General features: G+C 37.5%; 1 protein-coding gene across 1 annotated transcript in view; it reads left to right on the forward strand.

Annotated features, from left to right (window-relative positions):
- The first annotated feature begins 6,492 nt into the window (after positions 1 to 6,492).
- Positions 6,493 to 25,494, forward strand: part of vsnl1a (visinin-like 1a) — a 43,857-nt gene continuing 24,855 nt past the window's right edge. Inside the window, exons 1-2 of the mRNA XM_020942033.2 lie at positions 6,493 to 6,556; positions 17,715 to 17,881. Coding sequence (XP_020797692.1) covers positions 17,720 to 17,881 — 162 coding nt within the window. The 5' untranslated portion in view covers positions 6,493 to 6,556; positions 17,715 to 17,719. The remainder of the gene's footprint in view (positions 6,557 to 17,714; positions 17,882 to 25,494) is intronic.

Genomic DNA, 25,494 nt, shown 5'->3' on the forward strand with positions numbered 1-25,494 from the left:
ACCATGGGGCCAATAAAATACTGTGTTAGTTTCCGCTGTGTTTGTGAAAGAAAGCACTTTTCTATTCCCAATTCAGTTAAAATTGGAATTGAACAGTTGCTGAGCAATTACTTTTTTGTGACAGACTGTTCTACAAGCCCCAGAGGTGGTTAGAGTCCACTCAAGAATGTTGTGATTTCAGAGTAATACTTAAGTACAAGAACAACTAGTACTACTATATATAAATATAAATATAAATATTAAGGCAAAGCTACAAATATTCATAATCATTCTAAAACCCATGCATATTTAATAAAGAATGAATCTGGGCAACCTACTTGATTTTGCAATAGAAAAACTCAATTAGCAGTTAGCATTTCTGACCTAGCTGAGAGTATTTCACTGTGCATTTAACAACTTGTCCTGGTTTGAATGTGTCCTGTGTGTATTTTTAACCTGTGCCGTTCAGTTGATCGCGTGTGGGTGTTTCCTGAAGCTCACAGCTGCTGAGGGGGACCTCCTGTTCTCCTTCACGACTCTTTGCACCACAGCCCCCAGTGCCACCTTCACACTCCAGGCTGCCGCCTTCATCTGGATTGTCTAATTAAAAGGAAAACACCTCACTGGGAATGCATCTCTCACCTTAGTAAATGAAAAAATCCTGTATACTAGGCCTGCACGATAAGGGGAAAAAATCCAATTTGATAACTGCTGTTTGAATTGTGATAAAAATATGCTGATGTTTTAATATACTTTTGAACACAACATATTCAGCTAAATTAAAACAATAATGCATTAATTTACTTTTCCAACTTTGTCAAGATAAGAAATTAACTACACACAAGACAAAAACAAGGGTAAATAAAGACCAACTTTTCAGTACTTTACATAAAAAAAAACAGTGCATGCCTGTCAGATAAAGAACTTTCTGCTGTTATTTATATATATTTTTCCAACGATTGCCTTAGCCAAAATGTATGTATCAATATGTTTGCAATACTTTGTGTACAATATATGGTAACTAATATGGATTTGTGAACACTAATTACAATAGATCAATTTGACCAAATGCTTTTTATCACATTCTAACACTGCTTCTTTCAGTGCATATTGTTTTTTTTGTCCTTGGGTAAGACACTTAGGGCTTATTACCTCCAGTGGTGTATGCATATATGTGTGGAGAATGGGTGAGTAGTTTCTTAATGTATAGCGCTTGAATGCCTAACAGTGGTACAACAGTGCTTAATAAAAGTGATTGCCCCTCAGATACTGATTGCATACAAGTTATGTGTAGTAACAAAAACAGTTGGAAATCACTTGTTTATTTGGTGCAGAATAAAACAGAAGGGGAAAGCTACAAGGCCAAAACATTTTTTTATTTTCAGTTTGAAAGAAGAACTCAGCCTAAATATGCAGGATGAGTGTGTTAAACATGGAGGAATGAAACAAAAAAAAACACATCTCCTGGTATGTTTTTGATGAGGAAAAAACATTATAACATCAATTAGAAAATAGTAATGTAATACTACCATATGGCAATAACTTACCTAAAACTGTTTCTCTGGCATATGGCTCTTGTGGCCCCTCCTCCTGGTCTTTACACTTTGAAGCTTCCTCTTCTAAGGCCTCAGTTATTTCCCTCAGTTGCTCTGGAGATGACGTGCCGTTGCTGCTCGCCATATCACTTGCACTGATGTCGAAAAACATCTTCAGCTCTCTCAGCACTGTGTCAAATTGCGTTTTCATCTCAAACTCGCGCCTGTCTCTGCCTTCACAGTCAGAAAAGTCACTTTCAAACGACACTGCAGAGGAATCGAGGTTTGAATCATCTTGGAAGCAATCGTAAATTTGAAAACCAGATTCACAAAGAGCCTTTAGCTCTGGCCAGCCCTGGGCTACAACATCTGCTGCCAAAATGGGACTTGGGACTTCGTTACAAGTGTCATGGTTGTTTAAAGATCCATATTCATTAACATTAGACAACTCAATCTCTTCACTCTTTTCGGGTTCATGGATGGTTGCATGGGACTTGGAGTGGTAAAAGTGATGTTGGGGGTATTCCAACAGCTGGCGGGGCGGGCTGGCGAGTAGGGCACCATTGCTGAGGGCAGACGGGTCCATGTCGTAGTCGTCTGGTGAGAGCTGGATCTTTTTGAATGTGTCAAAACCCCCGGCGGGCACTCTCTTGGTGAACGTGTAGGCAGATGGCGCTGTGGAAAATCTGCCATTACAGTTGTGTAAAGCCGAGGAGCTGGGGTCAGTGCGCTGAGAGTTGTTTCTTCCTTGGACAACTGTATCATTTGAGTTTGAAAACTGAACAGAAAAATTATTGTTACATTTAGCTGCACACTGATTTACGTTCAAAGTATTTTCAATCATTTCCTCTTCACTGGCTGGTTTTGGAGTGCTGCAGAATGCTTGTTCAGAAGGCAACTGAATATCCAAGTTAGCATTATGTTGTAGTGACTTTTCATGCACAGTATCAGCTTTACTTGATTTTTCTCCTTGACCTCCAACAATCTTCACAGTTAACGCACTACAAGTTATGTGATTCCTCTCCGCCATGTTGACTTTATCGTGTTCTAACACTATTTCAGACTTTGCCTGCTCTCTTGAGTCCTCTTGAGCCTTATTTTCATCACTGTCCATCACTTCACTTGCTCCCTCTTGAAGTTTGCTCAAAAATGTGAGTTGGATGTCAATTATGTTTGTTTTTTGCTGCTTAGATGCTACAGATGTTCTCTCTTGTCCATTTATTTTCTGTTTTGAATCTCTTCCTTCTACTGTGGTTTCCTTATATGTATTCACCTCTACTACCTTACAAGCTATGTATTTGTTTTGAGCAAAACCAGTCAAGTCCATTCTTGTATTAAAATTACTTCTACAATCACTTTCATTCATCCTTTCGGGACTTCCAATAGTATCTTTATGCAAACCCAGCCCCTTTTCACCATTCATGTTCACAACTCTTATCATTTCTTTCTTGCTTGTCTCATCCATTTTTGCCATGTCCTCTTGTGGGTCTTCAACTTTGTGTGCCTCTAGGTGGTCAAGGCTACCAGAACAGCTTCCAGATTGATTCTTCTCTTTCAACTCGGCTCCCACAGTCCCCTGACTTCCTCCCCTTTGATCTTCAGGAGAATCAAAGATGGCTGACCTGCTGCTGCAAGGGCTTGTGGGTCCCCAGCGGTTTTTAGTGTCACTCTTGACACACGTTTTGTCATGTGCGATACAAGTTACCACCTCCATGTATGACTGACAGTCTTTTTCATATTCACACAGCTGCTGTTTTAGACTTCGTCCTGTCTGATCATGCCTGGAGAACTTGACTGTTTCTCCCTGCAATGCTCTAGTTTCAAGTATAAGATTTTCCTCCACGGTGTAGACTTTTTCAGATGCACACAATTCAAAATCTGCATTGTGCCTTTCCTCAGAGGGTCTGTCAGCTCCACTCCACTTTACTGGGTCAATTACACTGAAAGGGTCTCCGTCATTATCTCCTTCAGTAATGACTTGACTGATGCTTACTGACGCTTGTGTCTCTGTTGCGTCACACGCTGTTTCGATCCCAACTTTTGTATTCAAGTCTTGCACGCTCTCCTCTTTCTTTGTTTTACACTCATCTTTTGCATAAAACATGTTCATATTTTCAGTAAGCTCACCTGCACCTGCAAATGATTGTTTCCTACCTTCATTAAATTGTTCTTCTGTTTTTCCATCACTAGAAGCAACATTTTGCAATTCTGATGTTTTGCCATTACTCTCTTCAACTTCTGCCAAACTACTAGAGGGACACACTTCGGGCTTAGTGCCGAATGATTTACCGTCTGCAAAATGGCTGAGAGATAAGCCATTTTTCACCTGTTCAGTTTTCTTGTCGCAAAGGGATTTCTTGCAGAACTCACATTGAATCTCCCTCTGATTACTCACTTCAGCCGTTGCCAGCGCTCCATTTTGCATATCACTGCCTTCATCACGAGGTGCTTCTTCATAACTGCAATCAGCCTGACATCTGACATCCTCTTCAGCCCAGTTCAAGGTGACTATTTGGATGTGAGTGCTGCTGTTTTGCACCTGTCTCCCCTCGTGTGGGTCTTCTCTGGCAGCACTAAACTCAACAGGGGGCTCACATTGGAGTGATTTCCCCAGTGGGCTGCAATCATGAGATACTGTCACGGCACCATCTGAATCATATAACATGTTTAAAATGAGCCTGTCAGATTCTGTGATATCTGTAATGGAAACTTTAGGTGCTTGGACATGCATGGCTAAATCTATATCAAAATTATCACTGTTGTGCTGCTCTTGAATATTAGTGGTTTGTAAAGGCAAACTGTCTGAACATGTTTGGACTGAGTTTTGTTGTAAAAGTGGAGGAAAGTCGAAACGCCTTTTTCCATTGCTTTCCTCTGCGTCATCTGGCCTTGGTCGTTTAGGAGACGGAGGTAAGGTCATCTCTTCCATAGATATAAAGCTGTCGTGTCCCTCCATGTTTCCAGCCCTGTTGAACAAATTAACAATATTAAGTCAGTGAGTTACATTTTATGAAAGTTACAGAACATAGGCCAGAGTTATAGGAGTAGATGGGATTTAGTCATTCTTATTGTATTATAAATAATCTTACTGGATGAATGACAGGAACTATTGGTACATTTTTTTAAAGGGAAAACACACTCAAATCTGGTCATCTTCCGAACTGCTCAATGTTATAATGGCTGACTATTTTCTTAACATATACAGTACCATGACTGTGGCAATTATTGATTATTACTGAATACTGATTACTGTTTGCAGTATTGTCAAATTTCACCATGTTTTATCTTTTTAATCTGTTTTAAAATTTACTAGTATTGATTAACAAGGAATTATTTATAAAAAAAATATATAAATATTTGAATGTCTTGGTATTAGTTAGGGATTTAAGGTAATTGAAACTCTATGCATGTCAAAATAGCCATCTGTTTCGTCTAACAAGACCTGAATGGATTAACGCAAGACAGTAGCTCACCTGAATCCCAAACCTGTGGTGCAGTCTGACAGCAAACCTGAGAAGTAGGACACAACACATTATTCTATCAGCGGATGGATTTGTCAGAGCAGATTGTTTCTCAGCATGGATCACATTCACTGCTCAGATACACACAGAGGACACCAGGCTTCAGTACAGACCCATACCTGCATGTACTGACCAACATTAAAGATGCACAATGTGCTTTGTTACAACCACACAATATAAGCTAGCTTTTGGGTTTGCAGATATATGCAAATTAACCATAATTAGATAAATGGATTGTTTTAACAGCAAAGTGGCGCTAAATAAAAACTGTTACTGAGCAGAACACTGGTGTACTTCCTCTTCTCTTATGACTATCGATCCTTGTGTTTGGAGTCAATTAAAATTAGATTAGCTGTGGTGTTCGGGTGGCTTGGACTGACACAGATTTGTAATGAATTAAATTGTTATGTATATTTTAGAAACATAGTAAAAAAAATACTTATGAAATACATATTAAGCCCTTCTTACCACAACTATTTTATTAGTCCAATGCTATAGGTGTAGCTAGGAAAATGAAGTTGTAATAATTACTTTCAGTCATACATTAAGTCTTCTAATGGAATACATATGTTGAATAGTACTTATTATATTTATAGTAGGTTGAAGAGCTTAGAAGAGTCTACAGCTTAACGGCAAATTCCTGGATATTAACATTAAGAAAATCAATTAATCATAAAGGCACAATAGGTTATGTTGTAGCCCTGTTTTTCGACTTTTACTGACCTTAAATTACAGCTAAACAGCTCCAGAAGTTATTTTTTTGGATGTGGCGCGAAACTTCAGTAGTCAGTAGTTTCCTTTATGCTAATCTAGAAAATGGGACATAATTAGCGTAAACAGTGCAAACTTTCAGGTTTATAACGCAAACTATGAACGTAAACGCATCAACTTTGGCAGAGGTATGTGATGACAGAGAATCCAATGTTATTAACTAATATGTGCCTGTTTACTTACCTCAAAATTATGTTAACTCAAAGATAGTTGCCACCTAGCTGCTTTGCTTTCTTTGCGTGTGGCGCGAAACCCTGGCTATACAGAACGTCACCAAGTAATGTAGTTTATTATAGCGTGATCGTAAATGCACGTATTCACTGTTTTCCTTTGATGAATGGCCAACTGAGCTTGAGAAAACATAGCTCATATATGTGCTTATGTATGCTCCATTTGCTACGCTTATTTATCCTCCAATTCTTGACAACATCAGCCAATAATAAACCAGGAGAGAGACACTGGCGACGCGCTGCTGCTCGCCTCCCCAGTCTTTGGTTCAGTCTCCTCCTCTGCTCTCCACACAACACCAGCACTAACTGCTCTGGGCTTTACGGCAATCTACTCAGCGGACCTGCTTACTTTGTACCCCCTTTCACTTCCACAACCAGAGCCCTGCAGATAAACGACATTTTCGACAAACTAGTGTCTTGAATTGAACAGTGTCTCTCTTGCGTATTTGCAGCGTTTTTGGACCGCTCATCCACACCAGCCGCCGTCGGACTTCTCCCGTTGTCTCCGCACTTTCGCAAGGTAGGACAATTGCATGCCTGCTCTTAACATAATGCATAATTTTACTGTAACGATCTGTTCTTTTTACGCATTTTGAGTTTGGGATGAGCACGTCTGCACGAACCTGGTGCGTCATTTGGTTTCGTAAGACTAAATTATTGAAATTATTTGGAGAGTTGCAGTGTTGGAGCTTTGGTTTCACAAACTATATGTAACTGCAAATACACTATCTTATCTAAAGAGCTACTCATATCGAAAATAGGAGGACATTTTGACTTAAATTCTGTATAAAAAGCTTTATATCTATTTTGTTTCATATGCATCACTTAGTTTTTAACACTGGACTGTTTTACTACTACTTTAATTTCCAATTGAATTCTATACGTTGTTACAGGTTACATTCACATATAGGCTACAGCAAATTGCCTACTATGCAGATACGACGTCTATATGGCAGGAATAAGCTACGATGCATTTCAACTTGTCCTGATGTTGCATGGGTGTGTGTGTGAACGTAGTGGGGTATAGGGTTGGGTCTCGTTTTTCATCTATCCGACTTCACATGTGAGCCGCTACCCTTGTTTCCTATTGCACAGGTTCTTCCATTTCCAGGGTATTAAATGGGCCATATGCTCCATTTTTCTCCTATGTATGGTTAGACTGCCAGAGGCCAGAGCTCCATCTCAAGGTCATCCCCTGTTGGCAATTGATGGTTAAGGGACACAGTGTTATGTAATTGCCTTTACCACCTCTACTGGAAGCCTCTATTGCTGTTTCTATGGACTTCTGCACCTGTCTAGCCATGTGTAACTATAGCCATTTTTTCACCCCCACTTTTGCTTAGACAGGACCCCAGTGGATTCTACAAGACAAAGGCTATGACTCAGGTCTGGTGTCAGCCTTGTATTGCACTGCATGATCCTTTTTTTTTCTTCAGAACCTTGAAATTCTTGTTTTTTCTGAGATAAAATATCACACTGACATTTGCCGATCATGCACCAGCTGTCTGTGTTTTTAATTTAGATGGATGTGAGTAAGTGGTGCAGAACTGAAGCAGGCGTAACATGAGGCGCAGGAAGCTAGAGCAGTGGATTTAGTGAGTGTTGGTGATTATGGCATCCTTATCACACCTGTCTTGTAATTTTGTTTTATTTAGGCTCAGATTTGTTTTTGTTTCCGCCAAAGCCAAATCTTAAAGAATGGCATTGATTAGTGGGTGGTTTGTGGCAATCAAGAGGCGTGGAAAATGGAAAGATTTGCTCATTTTGCAGAAAGCTGATTATACGGTAGAAATCCTTACTCTTCAAGTGGTTGGTTTGCTTGCAGAAAATCAGAAAATATTTAAAACCAAAAAGTAAATGATTGTGATGATTTTATTCACAAAAGATGTTTGATGCCAATCAATGAATGATTTCTTTCTTGCTCTCTGTAGTTACTCTGTGTCATGCTGTTGTTACAAAACTAACATTTCAAACTTGATTTCTATACTAAGGAAAAGACTTGATGCTCCTAAAACTATTTCAATACCACCAACATTTATATAATATAATGCATTTTTTTTGGAAAATTACAAACTAGTTTCTTTCATGTGTTTTGGTGTAGATCCCATGAAACTAATGAGGAGTTTCAATAATTTGTACTATTTATCTCATTTTTTGCAGTATTGACACAAATGAGTATTTAGTTTCATTGCTAGTTTTTTATTGATTTGTATGAGGTTATATTTTTGGCAACCCTAGAATATTAGCTTTTCAAGATATAAAAGCATGGCTGAATGGTTACAATTTGTATTGATATTCATTCTGTATAAACAATCTAACCACACAGGGTCAGTTTCAGTGAATACAGTTTGTCTTATAGTTGTGTTTTGCAGGGTTCCTCTTGTTTGGATTACAGTATTGCACATGCTTATTTTAGGCTATAGTCAAGGCGTGACAATAAAAGAAGGACCTTTCAAGTGACGTAAGCTTTTCCAATGAGACCAGGCTGACACAGAGCAGACAGAGCAAGAATGGAGCAGGACAGACGGATGAGTAACCACCGCTGTATGATGTAAGCTTACCACTGCTTGGCATATGAGAAACATCTATGGGGTTACAAGTTCAACCAAGACTTAGCACTGCACTCAATATATACATCAATTAAGCTTAAAGGTGCACATCTGTTTGTCTCCATGGAATATTATTGTTTTGCCTGAAATATTATGGCATGCAAATGGTGCTAAGCCAAGTTATGAGTCAGATCTGTGGAGAGGTGACCACACTCACATTAAGAATGTTTTCCAAGATATTTTTGAGCTACAAAACGTATGCAGTTGAACCAATGTTGGATAGATAATTTTAATGACATACTGTAGAACATTCCAGTCAAAGCAATAACATCTTCATTGAGACATGCAGGTAATGGACCCCTCCTACCAGAAAGTGTTACACAGTGGACCTTTAATATATTTCACCTATAGACTGTATAAAGAAGTGGACTAAGGGAGTGTGATGCCACCCGTAGCATTCGGCTCCAGTCAAATGAAGCTCATGAGGCTGGCGGTTGTAGGAGGTAATTTGGAGTCAAGTTCCATATTAGGAATAGGAATTTATTCACGGACAAAATAGCAATAAAATTAACAAGGCTCACTGCAGCAGTTACAGAGAGTTAAATTTTTTCAATGCAGAGTGAATTGGTCCGAAAAGTAATCCCATGAACACAACCTATTTGGAACACGGTGGCTAGCGAGTAGGGGTGGGCGATATCTCGATATTTTTAATATATCTAGATTTTTTAAAAACTCGATATGAATTCTGACATATCGTATATATCGATATAATGCTTATATTCAATTTTGATTTCGCCGCTTTGCTTGTTTGTCTTCTCTGTCGCCGCCCGCGCGCCCCCGCCTCCCTGATTTTGTTCCGTTCGTGTCTCCTTCACTCGTCACTATCGCCGTGAACGCCGAAACTTGCTGCCAGTGAAAAGCTTCTAGCGCCACGAACCTTTTCCACCATTTACAGACAAGGCCATCAGCAGCACATCCTCATATTCCACCGAGTCGTGTCCTTTAGTCCAAAAGAAGTTGAACCGCAAGAGCGGCACGTGGTGTGCGCTGTTTATGCAAATTAGCCATGCGCTTTTTAAGTTTCGTTTCTGTAAAACGTAAACAAGTCTGCGCAAAGCTGCAAAAAAAATTAAATAAATAAAATAAAATAATTAACACTATAATCTCAAACTGGTTGATGTGGCTCTTGAGTCGTTATGCTATATATATCTTGTAAAGTTTAGTAATGTAAATTCTATTTATGCAGAAGATTTTAATTAATAATCTGCTGCAGTGTCACTTGTACAATAGTGTTTGGAAACGTTGGGTTTGATCTGCAGTGGATTTTGGGAAACCTCAAAGCTCCTTACTGCTGGATAGGAACATGGATTTGTTAAAATAAGGAACATCCTGAGCTTCTTCTGTTAAAATAGTTCATGGTTATGATTATGGTCTGGATAACAGAGTTAATGTAAAGATGAGCTTGTGTTGAGTTGTTTTATTTATGAATGAAACAAAGGCAATATGTTTTATTTCTTTTATTTGACAGTTTAATTATTATTTATGTAATTAGGGTTTTTTGTAATCTTAAATGTTCCTATATGAACTGCCGACCTCTTACACTTAAATTTGTAAAAAAAAAAGGACCTTGTGGAATTTGGCATATTTGTTTTTGCAGTTTTCTGTTTTAGGGGGTTATTTTTTCCTGTACAGATATCGAGATATATATCGTATATATCGAGATATAGCAAAATATATCGAGATATATTTTTTGATCCATATCGCCCAGCCCTACTAGAGAGTTAGCTATGTCCATTTATGTACAGTCTATGATTTCGTTATAATAACCCGAGGATGTAAGCTCCCGTGTGTGAATACATTAAACAGTGAATGAAACTTTTATGATGTCGAGGAAAGCTTTATGTAACTCTGCTCACATGCACTACTTCACAGACATACTGGTTAAAAGCATGATTAAAAGCTCTGGCCATTGAAATACATCATATAGGCTGCCTCAATGGATTCCTGCAACTAAAAGATCATGTTTTTTCTAGGACATCATGTCTGGATGGTATTGTGCAATTCATTATAGATAATAATATAATCTTCTGTGCACATTTTTGGTACATACAATTCCTCTTACTCACTTTGGTTCAGGCTTTTAAATTGAGTGAATGAGCTGTAATTGAGGAGGCGGGCTATCACACCTGTCAATCACCAAATTAGTATGATGGATAGTCCAGAAATGACCTTTAGGGGGAATTAAGGATTACTGTTTAAGATGAAGTAAGTAAGTTTTTGATGGCATTAATTTATCATGACAGAGTGCCTACACAGCAAAAGTAACAATCATAAGTGCTAGAATTAGGTCTATACTCTTTTCTTGTGTGCTTACCTTATAGTTTAGACCTCTATAAACATCATTTAGAAATTTATAGGATTCTTCGTACTGAATCCTGACACCCAACCAGTGGTGGAAGAAGTTCTCGATTTGGATACTTAGGTAAAAGTACAGATAGCAAAGCAAAAAAAAGTATTTGAAGCAGATTTTGAAATCTAATAAAGCTTCAGAGATGTTGGTAAACATTTGTGCTGAATTTTGTTCAATAGAAACACTAGAAACAACTCTCAAATGTAGTGAAGTTAAAGTAAAAAGTACTTAAGTACAGATACCTCTTCTCTTTTTTTACTTAACTACAGTACTTTACTATTTTTACTTTGTTACATTCCACAGCTGATCCCAATCAATCAAGTTTGTATATTTCATATGTAAAAATATAAATCCTCCTCTAGAGTCTATGTATGACAATGTGATGTGGTACAATCATCCGTCATGTCAACATGTCACTGCCATTACAATATATTCTAGCAGAGATGTATTCATATTTGTTAATGTCACCCTTTATCCATTGAGTGTGACCCTTCTGCTCCACAGTGACATAACGACCAATCTGACACGCGTCTCCTGTCTCTCGCGGGACACATCCGTAATGCCTCAGCTGCCCACCCTGCCCTCCTCCTCCCTTCCTCCTACCCCTCCATCCTCCCCTCTCTCCTCCTCTGGTACTGACATGTACTGTCTGATCTTTATAATCGATATACATATGTTTGTATTGTTTGGTAAGGATAAACTGTCTACTTGCTTCTTCACAACAAAGGTGTCTACAAAGAGCTTTAAGTAGTCCTAATGTAACAGGATTTCTGCACAAATAGTTTAATATAATCTAAGGGAAACAAAAATTAGTGAAGGGGAGACTGAATATCTTTGTTATTTGTTGTCCAGTCTTTTATATAAAAATTTGATTGCAAACTTGATGTTGTTCAATTGGAAGAGACAGTCTCCCACTAACCTGGAAGTTGCAGGTTCAATCCTCATTATTGGTGGTTTTCAGATTCTAGAGTGATGTCATACGCCTAGGTGGGGAGGAAAAGACAGTTTTTCCTACTGATTACACTGGAATATCTAGAAGGTAAATGCACAAAGGTTGGACCTGATCATTTCAATTAGTGATGAGACCCAAGAAATCACTTTATTACAACATAAATCAGTATTTAAACATTTTTAATTTGACCTGCCACCCCAGCTGTATTAGCTGGCCTATAGGACACTGTGATGAAACCCAGCAGTGCCACAATGCATACCGCTTGTTCGAGACACTTCAGGCGCCTTGCCTTTCCGTGGGTTTTTAAATGATAAAAATTAGGATCAATGCCATAGCGATTAACTATAACTAAATATTATGACTTTGAATGTAGAAAAAGTCCTCAAATTGTTGCATATATCAAGAACCTGAAACTCATAAATATGTATGTGTGATATGGAGTGGTAAGACAAGCAGTTGGCGAATAATGGCCACCACAGTTTTGTATATCTGCCCCAGGACAGCTGTGGCTTTAGAAGTTGCTTACCACCGACTGAATGAAGGCTGATTGAATAATGTTTACCGATGGAATAATGTGAGGAAATGTGACTCAAAATAGCTATTATTAAAATCATGAGATGTGTATTGGGCAGGAGGCATAGAGGCTCAGCTGCTCAGTATTTAGTGATGTCCAAAGGGAGGAGCAACATCCGCTGCACTCCTATACATTACACTAGTGTCAGCATCAGACTGCACTCAACCCACTCAATGCAGTTACAGCGTTAATCTTTGTACTTTAGAGAATGTCTGATTTTTGATTATTTGTGTCATAACGGAAATCATGATTATATCAATTAAGTATTTTCAAGGTTAGAGGTTGTATAGAGTTTTATCATTTATTAGTAATGTTTTCTGAAACCATAAAATTATATATATATATATATATATATATATATATATATATATATATATATATATTATATATATATATATATATATATATATATATATATATAATTTTTTTACACATTTTTGTGATTGATTAAAGCAGTAATTGAAATTGTGATTAATTGCTAATGTCCATGGATATTTCTTTGTTTTTTGTTTTGTTTGTTTTCATTTCTTTGCCTGGAATGTTCCACAGCAGAGCATTAAACGTATCTCCCTTGCATTTGTTCAATGGCAGCTGTTTTATATATAAATACCTTAAAAAACACATGAACTAGATAGATAGATAAAACTAAATTTATCCTGAAGGAAATTCATTCTTACTATGTATAGGCTTGCTTCTCCATAGACTGGACCATTAACGTGAGTCAACATTGTTGTGTGAGTTTATTTCCATACTGTGGCAAAACAAAAATATCTCCATTGAAACAGGCAGTCTTAAAGGTGCAAGATACACAGTGCACCTTTAATTATTATAGATATTAATTGTATTTTAATATCTAATAGTCATAACAGATCATCGTTTACTTGAAGTAAATCTCTGCAGCTTGCATTGGTCTGGATCCACTCATTGGCTTTTAGTCCATATGGCTTCCCTGCACTGTTTGCCACTTATGGTTACTGGGCAAAGGAAATTACAAGGGCGCGGCTCTATACTTAAGAGTGAAATGTAATTTTTCTAAAAGAATAACCTCTGTGACATGTCAGTCTGGAGTCTGCTCTGTCCTTGTCCTCCATCAACAATGCAAACAGCTAAATTAGATCAGCCATGGCCGGTCGCTCACTCCTCATTCCTCCCTTTACAGATGGCTAAAATTAGCTGAAGCCTGTGGATAAGACTCTTTATGATGAAAGACAGGCTCAGTATGTTATGGTAAAGCTTAGATCAATAAACCAGCTACAGTACACAGGCTGGTCAAAGGGAAATATAGAGTGAAGATGTAATATACAGTAATGAAATATGCACATGGTATTTTTAACCCTGTTAGCTCATTTCATTTGTGTTGATTTATAGTTAAGGTGATAGTTGTCTTAATATAAGTTGGAAGATGTGTTAAGATACACCAAGAGAATTAAAGGTGCACTCACTGTATAACTTTTCAGTTGGAGGGTGCTTGTCTCCATGGAGATGTAATTTCTTTGCTTACTTATTTTGTGGCTATGTCACTTAATGCCATACTTTGGAACATTTCTGGAAAAGCAATATCATATTCAGGGAGACGAGCAAGTGCTTTTCTCCCACCAGAAAAGTTACACTGTGCATCTTAATTTGACATTTGATGGCCCAGAGCAACTTTAAGATAATGAACAATTTATTCAGATAATGAAGAGATGCAAAAAAAAAAAAAAAAAAAGTCTCATGCAGAATTTAGATGGCTGTTGTAGTTTAGACAAATTGATTTAGTGCATATTATATAGTGAATAATCACAGATCTATTACCAAGCATTTGCTCCAGTCTGCTATGTTTTCTCTATTTGTGGGTATGGGTATACAGCAATATATAAAAGCCTGCCAGCTGCCTTGTACAGATGTATGCATTTATTGGTAATGTTTGTAAAATCCACTACCCATCCAGGTAGGATCCATGGTAAAGGAGAAATTTATTTCTGTCAACCAGACAAAGGTTTTTTGATCTATTCGATTTGATCAAAAAAACTTTTATCCAGTTGACAGAATTGAATTTCACCTTTGCCATTTATTGGTAACATATATTGGCAAGTAAATATGACAAAAAATGAGCATTAACACTAACAGTTAATAATAAGTGGTCCAATTACATCAAAAACAACTGGAATGTACAGTCATTATACTGTGCAGGAGTTTCTTTGTTTTGCTGGTGCACTTTCACTGAGGTGTTCAAAACCTCTGCAATGCCCAAAAGCAATCTCGGAGTTATGACATCCCTCTTATATAAAGGCACCCTCCTGAATAGTTTTTAGTGAGAACCCAATGTAGCATGACAGTCCGAGTGCACAAGCGTAACAACAGCTCTCAGCACTGCTCTGCTGAAGTCAAAATACTCTCAGAAAATAACATCAAGTGCCCCTACAAGTACGCCAAAAGTGTTCAACGGTGTCTTCAAATTAGAGTAATTATAGGGGGTTCTAATGAGCTAATCAAGGCTTGAAGTGGCGGCATCAGCATTTAGTGAGACATGAGACAGCTGGGTGTAGGCAGATGCAAAGGAGAAATTAGCCAACGAAATTAGCTTAATAGTTTTTAAAAAGTCACAGAAGGCCAGCGGGTTCATCGTATTAACCTTTATGAATCGCAGAGACAAGATTACTTCATGTGGTGATGCAGTGCATGTACGATTGGTACAGTGTGTATCACGTCTGTAAACTGTTATCTTTAAATTAGGGACTAAGCTTAATTGACCTTAATTATATCGTAAAATACTTTTGTAATCACTTTAAAAGTAATGTTCTGCACAATACTGTTGGATAATTGTTTACCATTAACTTTGGTAACATCACTATAGCTTGTCAATCAATCAAAAACCTTTATTAGTCCCCGCCATGCAGTGCAGAAGTAGCTTTAAAAAGGCACACACACATATGCATAATTAAAAACAGATACACTACAAAATCACTCAATTAAAGTGATAGACATGTGAAAACTAGTAAAGAGGCATTATTGCTGTTCAGGATTTAAGAGCTGGATGGCCCCTTTCATTCTTTTGCATTTCCCCTGTTTTAATTTATTTTGTCATGGCACATAAGTATAGAATTTAATATTATCTTAAAGGTGCATTGTGTAGCTTTTCAGGTTTAGGGTCTGTCGAATTATTTTCTCCGTGGAGATGCTATTGCTTTGTCTGGAATGTTTCACAGTATGATATTAAACCTTTCTATCTTTATGGAAACCAAACCAGACCAAGTTACAGGTCAGATCTGTGGAGAGGCAACCCCGCTCAAAGTCAGAATACCTGTTTTACTCGGTACTTTTGAGCTATAAAACCATATGTAATTGAATAAATGCAAGGTAGACCTGGTTAATGTCATACTGTGGAACATTCTGGGCACAGCAATGGCATATCCACAGGAGCAAACAGGTGATGGATCCACAACCAAAAGTTACATAGTGCACCAAAAAACATACAAAAAATACATCATATTGAACAATTTTGCAATGACGATTCTCTCCAATTTAGTGAACTATTCTCAGTCAATACAACTTCTCTGCTTTTGATGTCTCTATTATTGTGTAGCATGTAGGTCTGTTGTGAAATACAGCTTTTTTTATGTTTCCCTGAGAAAAACACAGCTGCACCACAAACCAAACTAGGTCGAGCAGCTGGTCAAAGGAGCCCTGAAAGCGTCTCCAAAATGACCCTGTTCCCCAAAAGGAAACTATCCCAGTATGAGTCTCAGGATGGGTCCCCAGCATGCCATGCTCCTCTGCCTCTCTCCCGTTTGTTCCAGGCGTATTTTTAGATGGCGCTTTGGTGTGCACTTTCACAGTTCTCCAGAAATCTCTCGTTCTTTTCCCAGTCCTGATGAATCACTCCTTTGCTTGCCCTCCAGACTGCCAGCATCACAAAAACCAAAGGCACAAACACTTTTTATTAGGTCTCCCATCAGAGCTTCTGTATACAGTGTATTTAAGATATTCGGCAACCATTTATGTCAGATTTTTTTTAGCTATATTACATCAAGACCTTTAAGGAAGTCTGTTTTACCCATTTCTTTTCATTACATTCACATCAATTCCGTGATTTTCTTGCAGCAGGTGTGTTGAGTTGGGGTGGTCCTTTGTTCTAGTTCAGATACAACAAAAACAGTCACATGCTATGTATTATGCATTATGTCCATGAATTACCTTTACACACCAAGCTTTTTAACATTAAAAATCATTTGGAAATTTAATTCATTAAAATTACATTCTGTTTCACACAGGAATATGGTAATAATATATAAATATGGGGTATGGGGTTTTCCTTTGGCTGATCTTAGTACCAATAGAATCCAGAGCATCTAAACAATTCTTTAGGCCAATATTTAAGATATTTTATGTCAGCATTTTCACAAAAAAAATATGATATGAAGTGACCACAAACTTTGTTATTGTCTATATGATGCACTGCTCAGTTTAATAAAAGTATTTTAAAGAAAGAAATATTCAGAATTTTTTTTTAGAAACCTACCCTGTTTTCTAGCCTGATTCATCAGCTGGTTTTACTTCATAGAAATCATCTTACCTCGCAGTGTTAGAATTTGTTTGCTTGACAGTTGGTGGGTACTTTTTTTCATTTAACCAATTGCTGCTATTTGGTCTTGACGTATGTTATGCACCGCTAACGGGGCTAACTGGTATATTAAACTATTCCCAAATCCTGTAGGAAGAAGGACAATAAGATCTTTACTCTTGATAAAATTCACCAAACATTTTCTTTGTTCCGGCTTTAAATCCTCAATTTTGGGAATCATTGCCAACACAGAATGTATCGCTCTTTGTTGATTGGCTGGTGCCCGAACTCGCACTTCTGGGTTTTTGCGAACCATCTAGTGTATTCTGATTCCTTACCTAATTGCTGGAGAGAAATGAAATTTAGCAGAAGCACTAGGTGGTGCAAGCTTGGCTACCTGTTTTCCTTCTAACCTATGAAATAGAGCCATGTATAGTAAAGTATTTTCTTGATCAGGTGGTCAGCCCAAAGAAAATTTCAGCCTGCACTGGAGGTTCAGGGTTGATAAATAGATGGATAGATACTTTATTGATCCCAAATACACAAATATAGGCCAACTAAATAATGCTATACTGTTAGCTGTTAAATAATTGGTTACATTTTTGGTTGGTTGATTAAACATTGGTTACAGTATCTGTCTTTGTTTCCAGGCAAAATGGGGAAACAGAATAGCAAGCTGACCCCTGAAGTGATGGAGGACCTGGTGAAGAACACAGAGTTTAATGAACATGAGCTGAAGCAGTGGTACAAGGGCTTCCTGAAGGACTGCCCCACCGGACGCCTCAACCTGGAGGAGTTCCAGCAGCTCTATGTGAAGGTACGGCTCTGCTTACCCTGTGTCAATACTAGACGCTAACATGCTCAACGTGTCTTATTAAACCTTGACACACACATACACAATCAATGTTGTTTTAAAATGCTGTTGGAGGTTGTGGAGTAACTTTAACATTATAGTATAGTTTTATGTCAACTTTGTACCTTACTTTGTAATATTAGGAAGTAATACACACAGTTTTCGGAAGTTGTAAGAACATTTAAGTTTTTAATTAATAAGATTGTACTTTTGTTAGTAATTTTCCTTTACTCCTACATTAATAATATATTTTGCAGTGTTACAGTACTTTCTAATGAACTAGATTTTGGTGATTCTTCCCACTGTATGTCCTATCTAATTTTTTTTTTGTGGTGTTTTGTTCTTCCTAGTTGCATTAACTTCAAATTATAAATCAGATGCTACATTCAGACAGTTGCTCTCATAAATACTTGCGATGTATTTAAATATTTTTTATTCTTATTAGTAGAGTAGTTTTTAGACCTCTACATGAGTGTTTTTAAAAAAAAAATACTGAGTACTGTTACTTAAGTAAGAGTGTTTGACTATTCCAGACCACCCACTATATGTCATCAGCTATACTAAAACTGATGTACCATATAATCTTACTGCACTCAATACTATTTTAACAATCCTGTCAGGTGCAATACTGCCCCACTCTCCCGACATCCGCAGAGAAATTGAACTGGGCTGACAAGGAGAAGGGCTAATTATGGTATGAAATGGATTAGCAGTTTGAATGGATCAGAGCAGTTTATTAGTAAGAGCAGAGGAGATTGAAAAGCTCATTGGCCTCAGCTGAACCAGAAAAGTTCAAGTAATTAACATTTGCACAAAGGCTTTTCATATGTTTTACAAAAAGGGGCTCAAAGTCGTGCTTGTTTTTATTGATAGAAGTATTGGTTGTGTTTGCCATGTTTACTTAACCTTGATATGTTGGTGCTTGGAATGTGTTCAAGGTTAGAAATACTGATTGTTACTCACAATCACACACAACTGAGGCTTGGCTCCTCTTGAAAAGTCAAGTTAAAAATTCAAAATGTTAAAAATTTGCCTTTGTTTATGAATTATTATAGGACAAAAATAAAAAATAACAGAATAGATTTTTAGATGGCTTTTGACTTAAAAACTGGCTTGGGTGAAGCTTTCTAAATAGCTGAAAGGACATGTCTGGGGACAGGGAAAACTTGGCAGAACTTTGAAGATTAGGGTGGGTGATAGAGTAAATAAAAAAACCTCTTAGAATCATAGTCACAATTTGATGTTACAGTTCATATACAGCTGTGCTGTCTTATAGTTTGTAGTGACCACATATTTCAGCAACATTTGTCTTGCCCCAATACAGATATTGTATATACAGCTCTTGAGGTCAAAATGACTTTTATTGTCTGATAATCAGGAAGTGCGTATCAGCATGCTTGTTTTTAGCTTTTCCATCACAGCAAAATTCCACTCTGGTTTGTGAGAACTGTATAAGTTCAGAATACATAAGGTAAAAGAAGAAGAACTTTGGACCAATACAAACATGAACTAGTTCTGTTTTTCATGTTTTAAGTAAAAATCAAGTACAGCACCTTTAAGTCAACTTGTCTGCCACTCAGAGTAGGACACGAACGGAAGAAGTGGGTAGCACAATTATTTTTAAATATTATGTTGTGTCTTACCACTATTTTACCACAGTATGCCTTGGTTCTATAGAGTTATATAGTACTGGGAATAAAAGGGTCCTTCATGATCTGATAAGACACATGATACATGGCTCATGCTACAATATTATCACGATATAATATATAATATATTATTTTAATATAATATAATATTTTATTGACAATATTTCTTTGTTAAACCACAACTTGTGAAAAGTTAATCAAATGCACATATTTTAATGACCTAAAAGTGACTATTGCTTGTATTGCATAAACAAATTTCCTTCCACTAAGAAAAGAACAATATAGTAGTGAGGTCACAAAAAAATTGCTAAAAAATTACAAAAAATACTCTTGGCGATATATTAATACAGCAGTCAATGATAACAATACTGTATCACCAAATTTAGAATCACTATATACCAATATTTCAACATTTTTGCACACCCCTAGTTACAAAATGTAGTTTTGTCTTTAATAATGTGTTTTTCCACATTCAGCACATCTGGTTAATGCACATGTCAAAATGAGTTCCGGTGTGACATGTTTTTGTGCACAGGGAGATAGTTATAACAAGTAACAACCATGTCTGTACGGTGCACAACATGTCATTTTGAACATATCAGAAGTGGAAGATGGAGCGCACTCTGGCTGCATATAGAGCGCTTTGTTTATATTGTCTAATGCACCTGTCAAATAACATCAACATCAAATCAACAACATGGCCACCATTCTCTCTGCTGCTGCTGGGAAAGTGTGTTTGCCATACAAGTGATGGGTGCTGAGTTTGCACGAGGGGATAGCATAATATCGACCTGGTATTCAAATTAGGGCTGGGCAATGTGACAATTGAAATTCTTCTGATAATATTCTGTTTTGTTGAAATTGTAATCATGATTTAGTGATTAGTTATAATGTTATTTCCTCATCAAAAACATACCTGGAGTGGAGTGATTTGTTCCATTCACACATGGAAAACACACTGTGTTGTCGTGTGGTAATACAGAAAGTGTTCCACTGTGTGTTGTAACTCCACACATCTTCACCAGAATCATTTGGATAATTTCAGTCCTGTTATGGCCAATCATTATTGAACAAATGGTAAAAGGTTGCTAACTTGAAAAATACTGCTTCATGACATCACAAGGTGGAGCAGAGCATTTTGAGCATTTGAGATGTAGACAGACTAATAATGCATGTGTGAAAGAAATGTGTTGCCACACCTTATTCAGATTTGTTTATTTGATTTGTAGATCCCATCTTTGTCAAGACATTTTTGACAAAGGTGTATTTTGTAGCTTGTCTTGGCAGTAAGTGAAAGCTACAGAATACAATTAAACTTTGCTTTTTAGACACTAGTTTACATTATACTATCTTGTGGCCAAATTTTTTTGGCATGAAAACAGAAACTGGCATTGAGTTTGCCAATTTATCTTTCAGTATAATAAACAAAGGTGAAATTGTATTGTTGAAAATTATATGTGGTGAAAATAAACTGCACAGTGGACAGTAATAAGGCACTAGATGACATTAAGGAAAAAAAAATATTTGTAAAACTATAATACCTGTTTGAATATTTCCACTCCATATTTCACAGGTCTGACCCACATCACCGAAATAGTACAGCTTGAACACTCTATTGCAGTTACGATCCCATGGCGACATTATAATTTCCTATAGTAACAGCTAAAGGGCATCCCATTCCCGCTGAAGCAGGCACTGTGCCATGTTGCCATTCACCCTTGTGTTTCTGGGCAGAAAACCAGGACGCAGCTCATATTGGAAGCGCTTCACTGATCATCTTCTCATGCTAATATGAAGTCTACCGTATCTCATTTCTCTGACAGAACCGTGCAAATGTATTCATTCACAGCACATCAAACAGGCAACATGCAAAGGAGCAACAAGACTATGTAGTACAGTGAGCAGGGGATGGGAACGCGCTGTCACAAATATGGACAGTGTAACCTAGTTTACCATTATCTGTTTTAATAGAAATCAAACACACAAACACATGACATTTTGAAAACATTATGAATAAATCAAACTCACACATTTTGAAATTACATAAATTATATTACATTAATATATTCTACATTATTACGAAGTATAACCTGACCTGCATCCTAGCAAGCTGTGGGTGTAAAAGATGGCCGTACACGATTACTGGCACGATTGCTGAATGCTCGTTTATTGTGGGTTCACATTTACACATACACGTACACTGCAGAATTGGAACTAAACTGGGACTAAACATGGAACTGGACCCAGATTAGATGAGGACTTAACCAGGTCTAGATCAGGACCAAACCAAGTCTACATGAGGACTAAACTGCAAACCATGACCAAATGTGCACTCATCATTCATTTTTATGGCATGTTTCAGTTGCATCTAGATGGAGATATATTGACAAGATAGACAGACATCACCCACCACCAGAAAAGTTTGGTGGGGGGTCTGCTACTGACTTGTCTCCGTGGAAATGTTATTGCTTTGCTGAAATGTTCCATGGTATTGATATTAAACATAATTATCTAGCATTTAATCATTATGGATGTTTCTATTCCTCAAAAATACAATAATTCCTTCTGTGAGTCTGAATAGGGGTGACTCTCCACAGATCTGAACTGCAAAGTAACCTGTAATGTAACCTGCTGTAACCTGCTTGTCTCCCTTGTGATAATAAATAGGTTTAATGTATACTGTGTAACATTCTAAACAAAGCAATAATAATTTCCATGGCGATAAGCAGGTGGTGGACCTCGGCTACAAATGTTACGCACTGCACCTTTAAACTCTATAGGTAAGAAAATGCACACTTAAACAATCTGTTATTCACTGTTACAGCAGCTACACAATTTTATTTCAAATCTTTAAACCTGTAATCATCTTTACATTGACCTATAACCTCCTGCTCATACTGTATCCATTATCTGTATGTGTCTATAATTCTTCTGCTATACGCGGTTGTAGCGTAACAATAGCCATTAATCGTATATCACTTGAGCTGGGGAAAAGCCTGAACAACAGGGGCGGGCTGGCATTACATAAGAAGCACCCAGTCTCCAAGGTCAGGGGAACACTTCTTCTAAATGCCACCAGACAAAAGCTCCAGCAAATATCAAACATGAAAACACTGTATTGGATCAAATATATCTACTGGCATCACCAAAGCAGAGCGGCACAGATCTAAAAGGGGTGTGAATCCTCATTGATGTGGGCTATTGTGTTCCCAGGCAACAGTGCGCGGGTGATAGGGGCTGTATTGAAATCCAGGGGGCTGATAAGTGGAAAAATAGCGTGCAGCGACCTCACATTAGTGGGACAGATTGTTCCTGTGAAGAGCGGCTGGATGTGCGGAGAGAGGGAGGGAGAGGGAGAGAGAGTGAGAGAGAGAGACAGGGAGAGAGAGGGGGTTTCATGTGGACAGTGGGAGGATGCAAAGCTGTTCATGGAGATTTAGAGTGAGAGGAGATAGGAGAGAACAGGGAATTGGGTTAACAATGAGGGGAGGTAAAACTACATGCCTTTACTAAAATTAAGTTGGCTGTATATGAGAAACGTAAGGTTTCAGTATCAAAATGACTAATCCACAAACTAATCTGTTACAGGCAGAGACAAAGAACACAGGAGAGAAATAACATTCTAATAAAAATATAAAATTACAATACAAATTCAAAAGAGACATCAATTTTTTCAAATTTGTTCCCTCAGTTTTTTCATAGGCTACTTTCTTGCTTGAGTTTGCTTTGCACCTATAAAATGCAGTTAGGTTTTTATTAGTTGTATATCTAGTTCTTGTAAAAGAAGAGCTAATTTATTTTACTGCTACCCTAGTTATTATTTGGTCGATTTGAACCTTCATTATTTGCTTGTGAGTTTAATGTGGTAGTAGTATTGATATTGCTTGAGTTTTGATAATATGCTGCCTTACTAAAATTATTACCTGGTCTTTAGTTCATCCCTGCAGTCCTTTACTGGCAGCTTCTTTCTAACTTATGAATATTTATTATTTCTGCAGAGTGATCCACCAAACATAATTGCTTTTCAAACACATAGAACATTGTGACCAGGACAACTGTTCAAAAGCTTAACGGGAGAAAACAAATGAAAGATCTTATGCAACCATAGATCTGTCACTATGGCAAAAATCATAGTTAGTTGGTTTAGTAATCATACTACCAATTGTTTTATTTGCAACTAAGCAAGATATTAACTTTATGTATTTTTATTTATTTTTATTGTTACTATAGACGTATTAGTTGTGTATCAACAGTGGATGCACGTGCAACTTGAGTGCAGAAAGCCTTGCTGTCTGTGCAGTTAACATGAAGTTGCAACGTTAGCTAACGATTTTGTCAGCGCACTAAAACAGTTTTATTACTGTGCGATAAAATAAGTTATTATGCTGAATTGACATTCGTGAGTGGGCCTGACATGATATCAGACAGGATAGTGGCTCTTTTTGTAGGACACATGCGCAGTAGTGCACCAGGTGACATAGTCTGATAATCCCTCTATAGGTCAGATCAACTTCGGTTTTGTAAGTGGTAGTTTTCAGACATGACTGTGTCTTGTATTTAATCAATCAGTTACAGTTTATACATTGAAAAACATCCATTATTACTGTGATCACATTTGCCTCTCCACAGATATGACCTGTAACTTGGCCAGGTGGTGCCATCTAGAACCCTGCACGGGACCCACAGGACCCGACACAAAACAGTGCGGCGCGGGACTCATTTTGAAAGCTCATTGCGGGTGGGAGTGGGTGGATGGGAGGATAACCTACAGTCCCGCAAGCTAAATATGAGTGTAAAGTTAAATATACAAATGATTAATGTATGCCTATCATACATAATTTGTGCAGGATATTTTATTTGGCATTAATAAAAACATTTTAAGCAGCCTAAATTTGCAGACGTGGTCTAATCTTGCGCACAGTTAAAAAAATTCCTTTCTGCTTCTCCTTGTTTGATAGAGCTTAAGAAGCGAATGTCCCCATCCTGCAGGACTTGTGGGCAGGCAGGAGCGGGACTGAAAATTACAATTCTTTGCGTGACTGCACAATGCAACTGAAAATTCTGTCCCACACAGACCTCTTGTGCCATCTTCTTGGAGATGGGTTAATGCCATACTGTGGAACATTCCAGGCAAAACAATAACATCATAGTGCACCTTTAAATATTATAGGTTCACAGTGCGATGACATCTGACACCAAGTAATATCCACTTAGTAAGACTATATTGAAGTTTGTGTCTTGTATTTTTCCTTTTCATGTCTTTAATTGCTTGGAAAAACTTAATCTAGTTGCACGTTTTTTATATATTTTCTCTGAGTCTAATAAGTAACAGTAAATCTACCTTTAGATTTTTGGCTGCACTTTACCCTCCCTGCGTCATTTGCAACTTCCACCTGCTGCTAATGTTTGGTTTTGATCTTACAAACACCCACAATGATCCATCGCCTTTTTCAAAACACACTCCTTTCTATGCGCCGTCTCACACATTTATTCCGCCTGCGTTTCTGAGCTCGTTAATGATCTCCCCGCTGCAAAGAGAGAAGAGAAAATACCTAACTTCAAAGCATGAGGCAGTGGAAGCAGGTGCAGAACCACAAATTATTAGCAGATCTATCACTGGGTTATGTATAGTGGTATTTGGACAGTATTTGAACACACTGTGGCATGTAAAAGAATTTGCATAGGGTTATCATTGGTCTTAACAGATGAACAGTTTGGCCACAGTTAGGGCAGGAATTATCCACTATATTAGAATCATTAGAGTCCATTAGAGTAAGTGCAGTCAAATTGCTGTATTAATTCAGCTAATTTAGACAGATGCAGGCTGCAGACCAAGCAAATAAGCCTGTTTTATTTTTATGTAACAAAGAGGTGAAAAGAATAATAAAAAAAGGTTGTCTGATTCAAACAAATGACTGATGGAAAATA

The sequence above is a fragment of the Boleophthalmus pectinirostris genome, unplaced genomic scaffold, assembly GCF_026225935.1.
Source record: "Boleophthalmus pectinirostris isolate CB_2022bp ecotype Guang Dong unplaced genomic scaffold, ASM2622593v1 HiC_scaffold_13, whole genome shotgun sequence".
Lineage (NCBI taxonomy): Eukaryota > Metazoa > Chordata > Actinopteri > Gobiiformes > Gobiidae > Boleophthalmus > Boleophthalmus pectinirostris.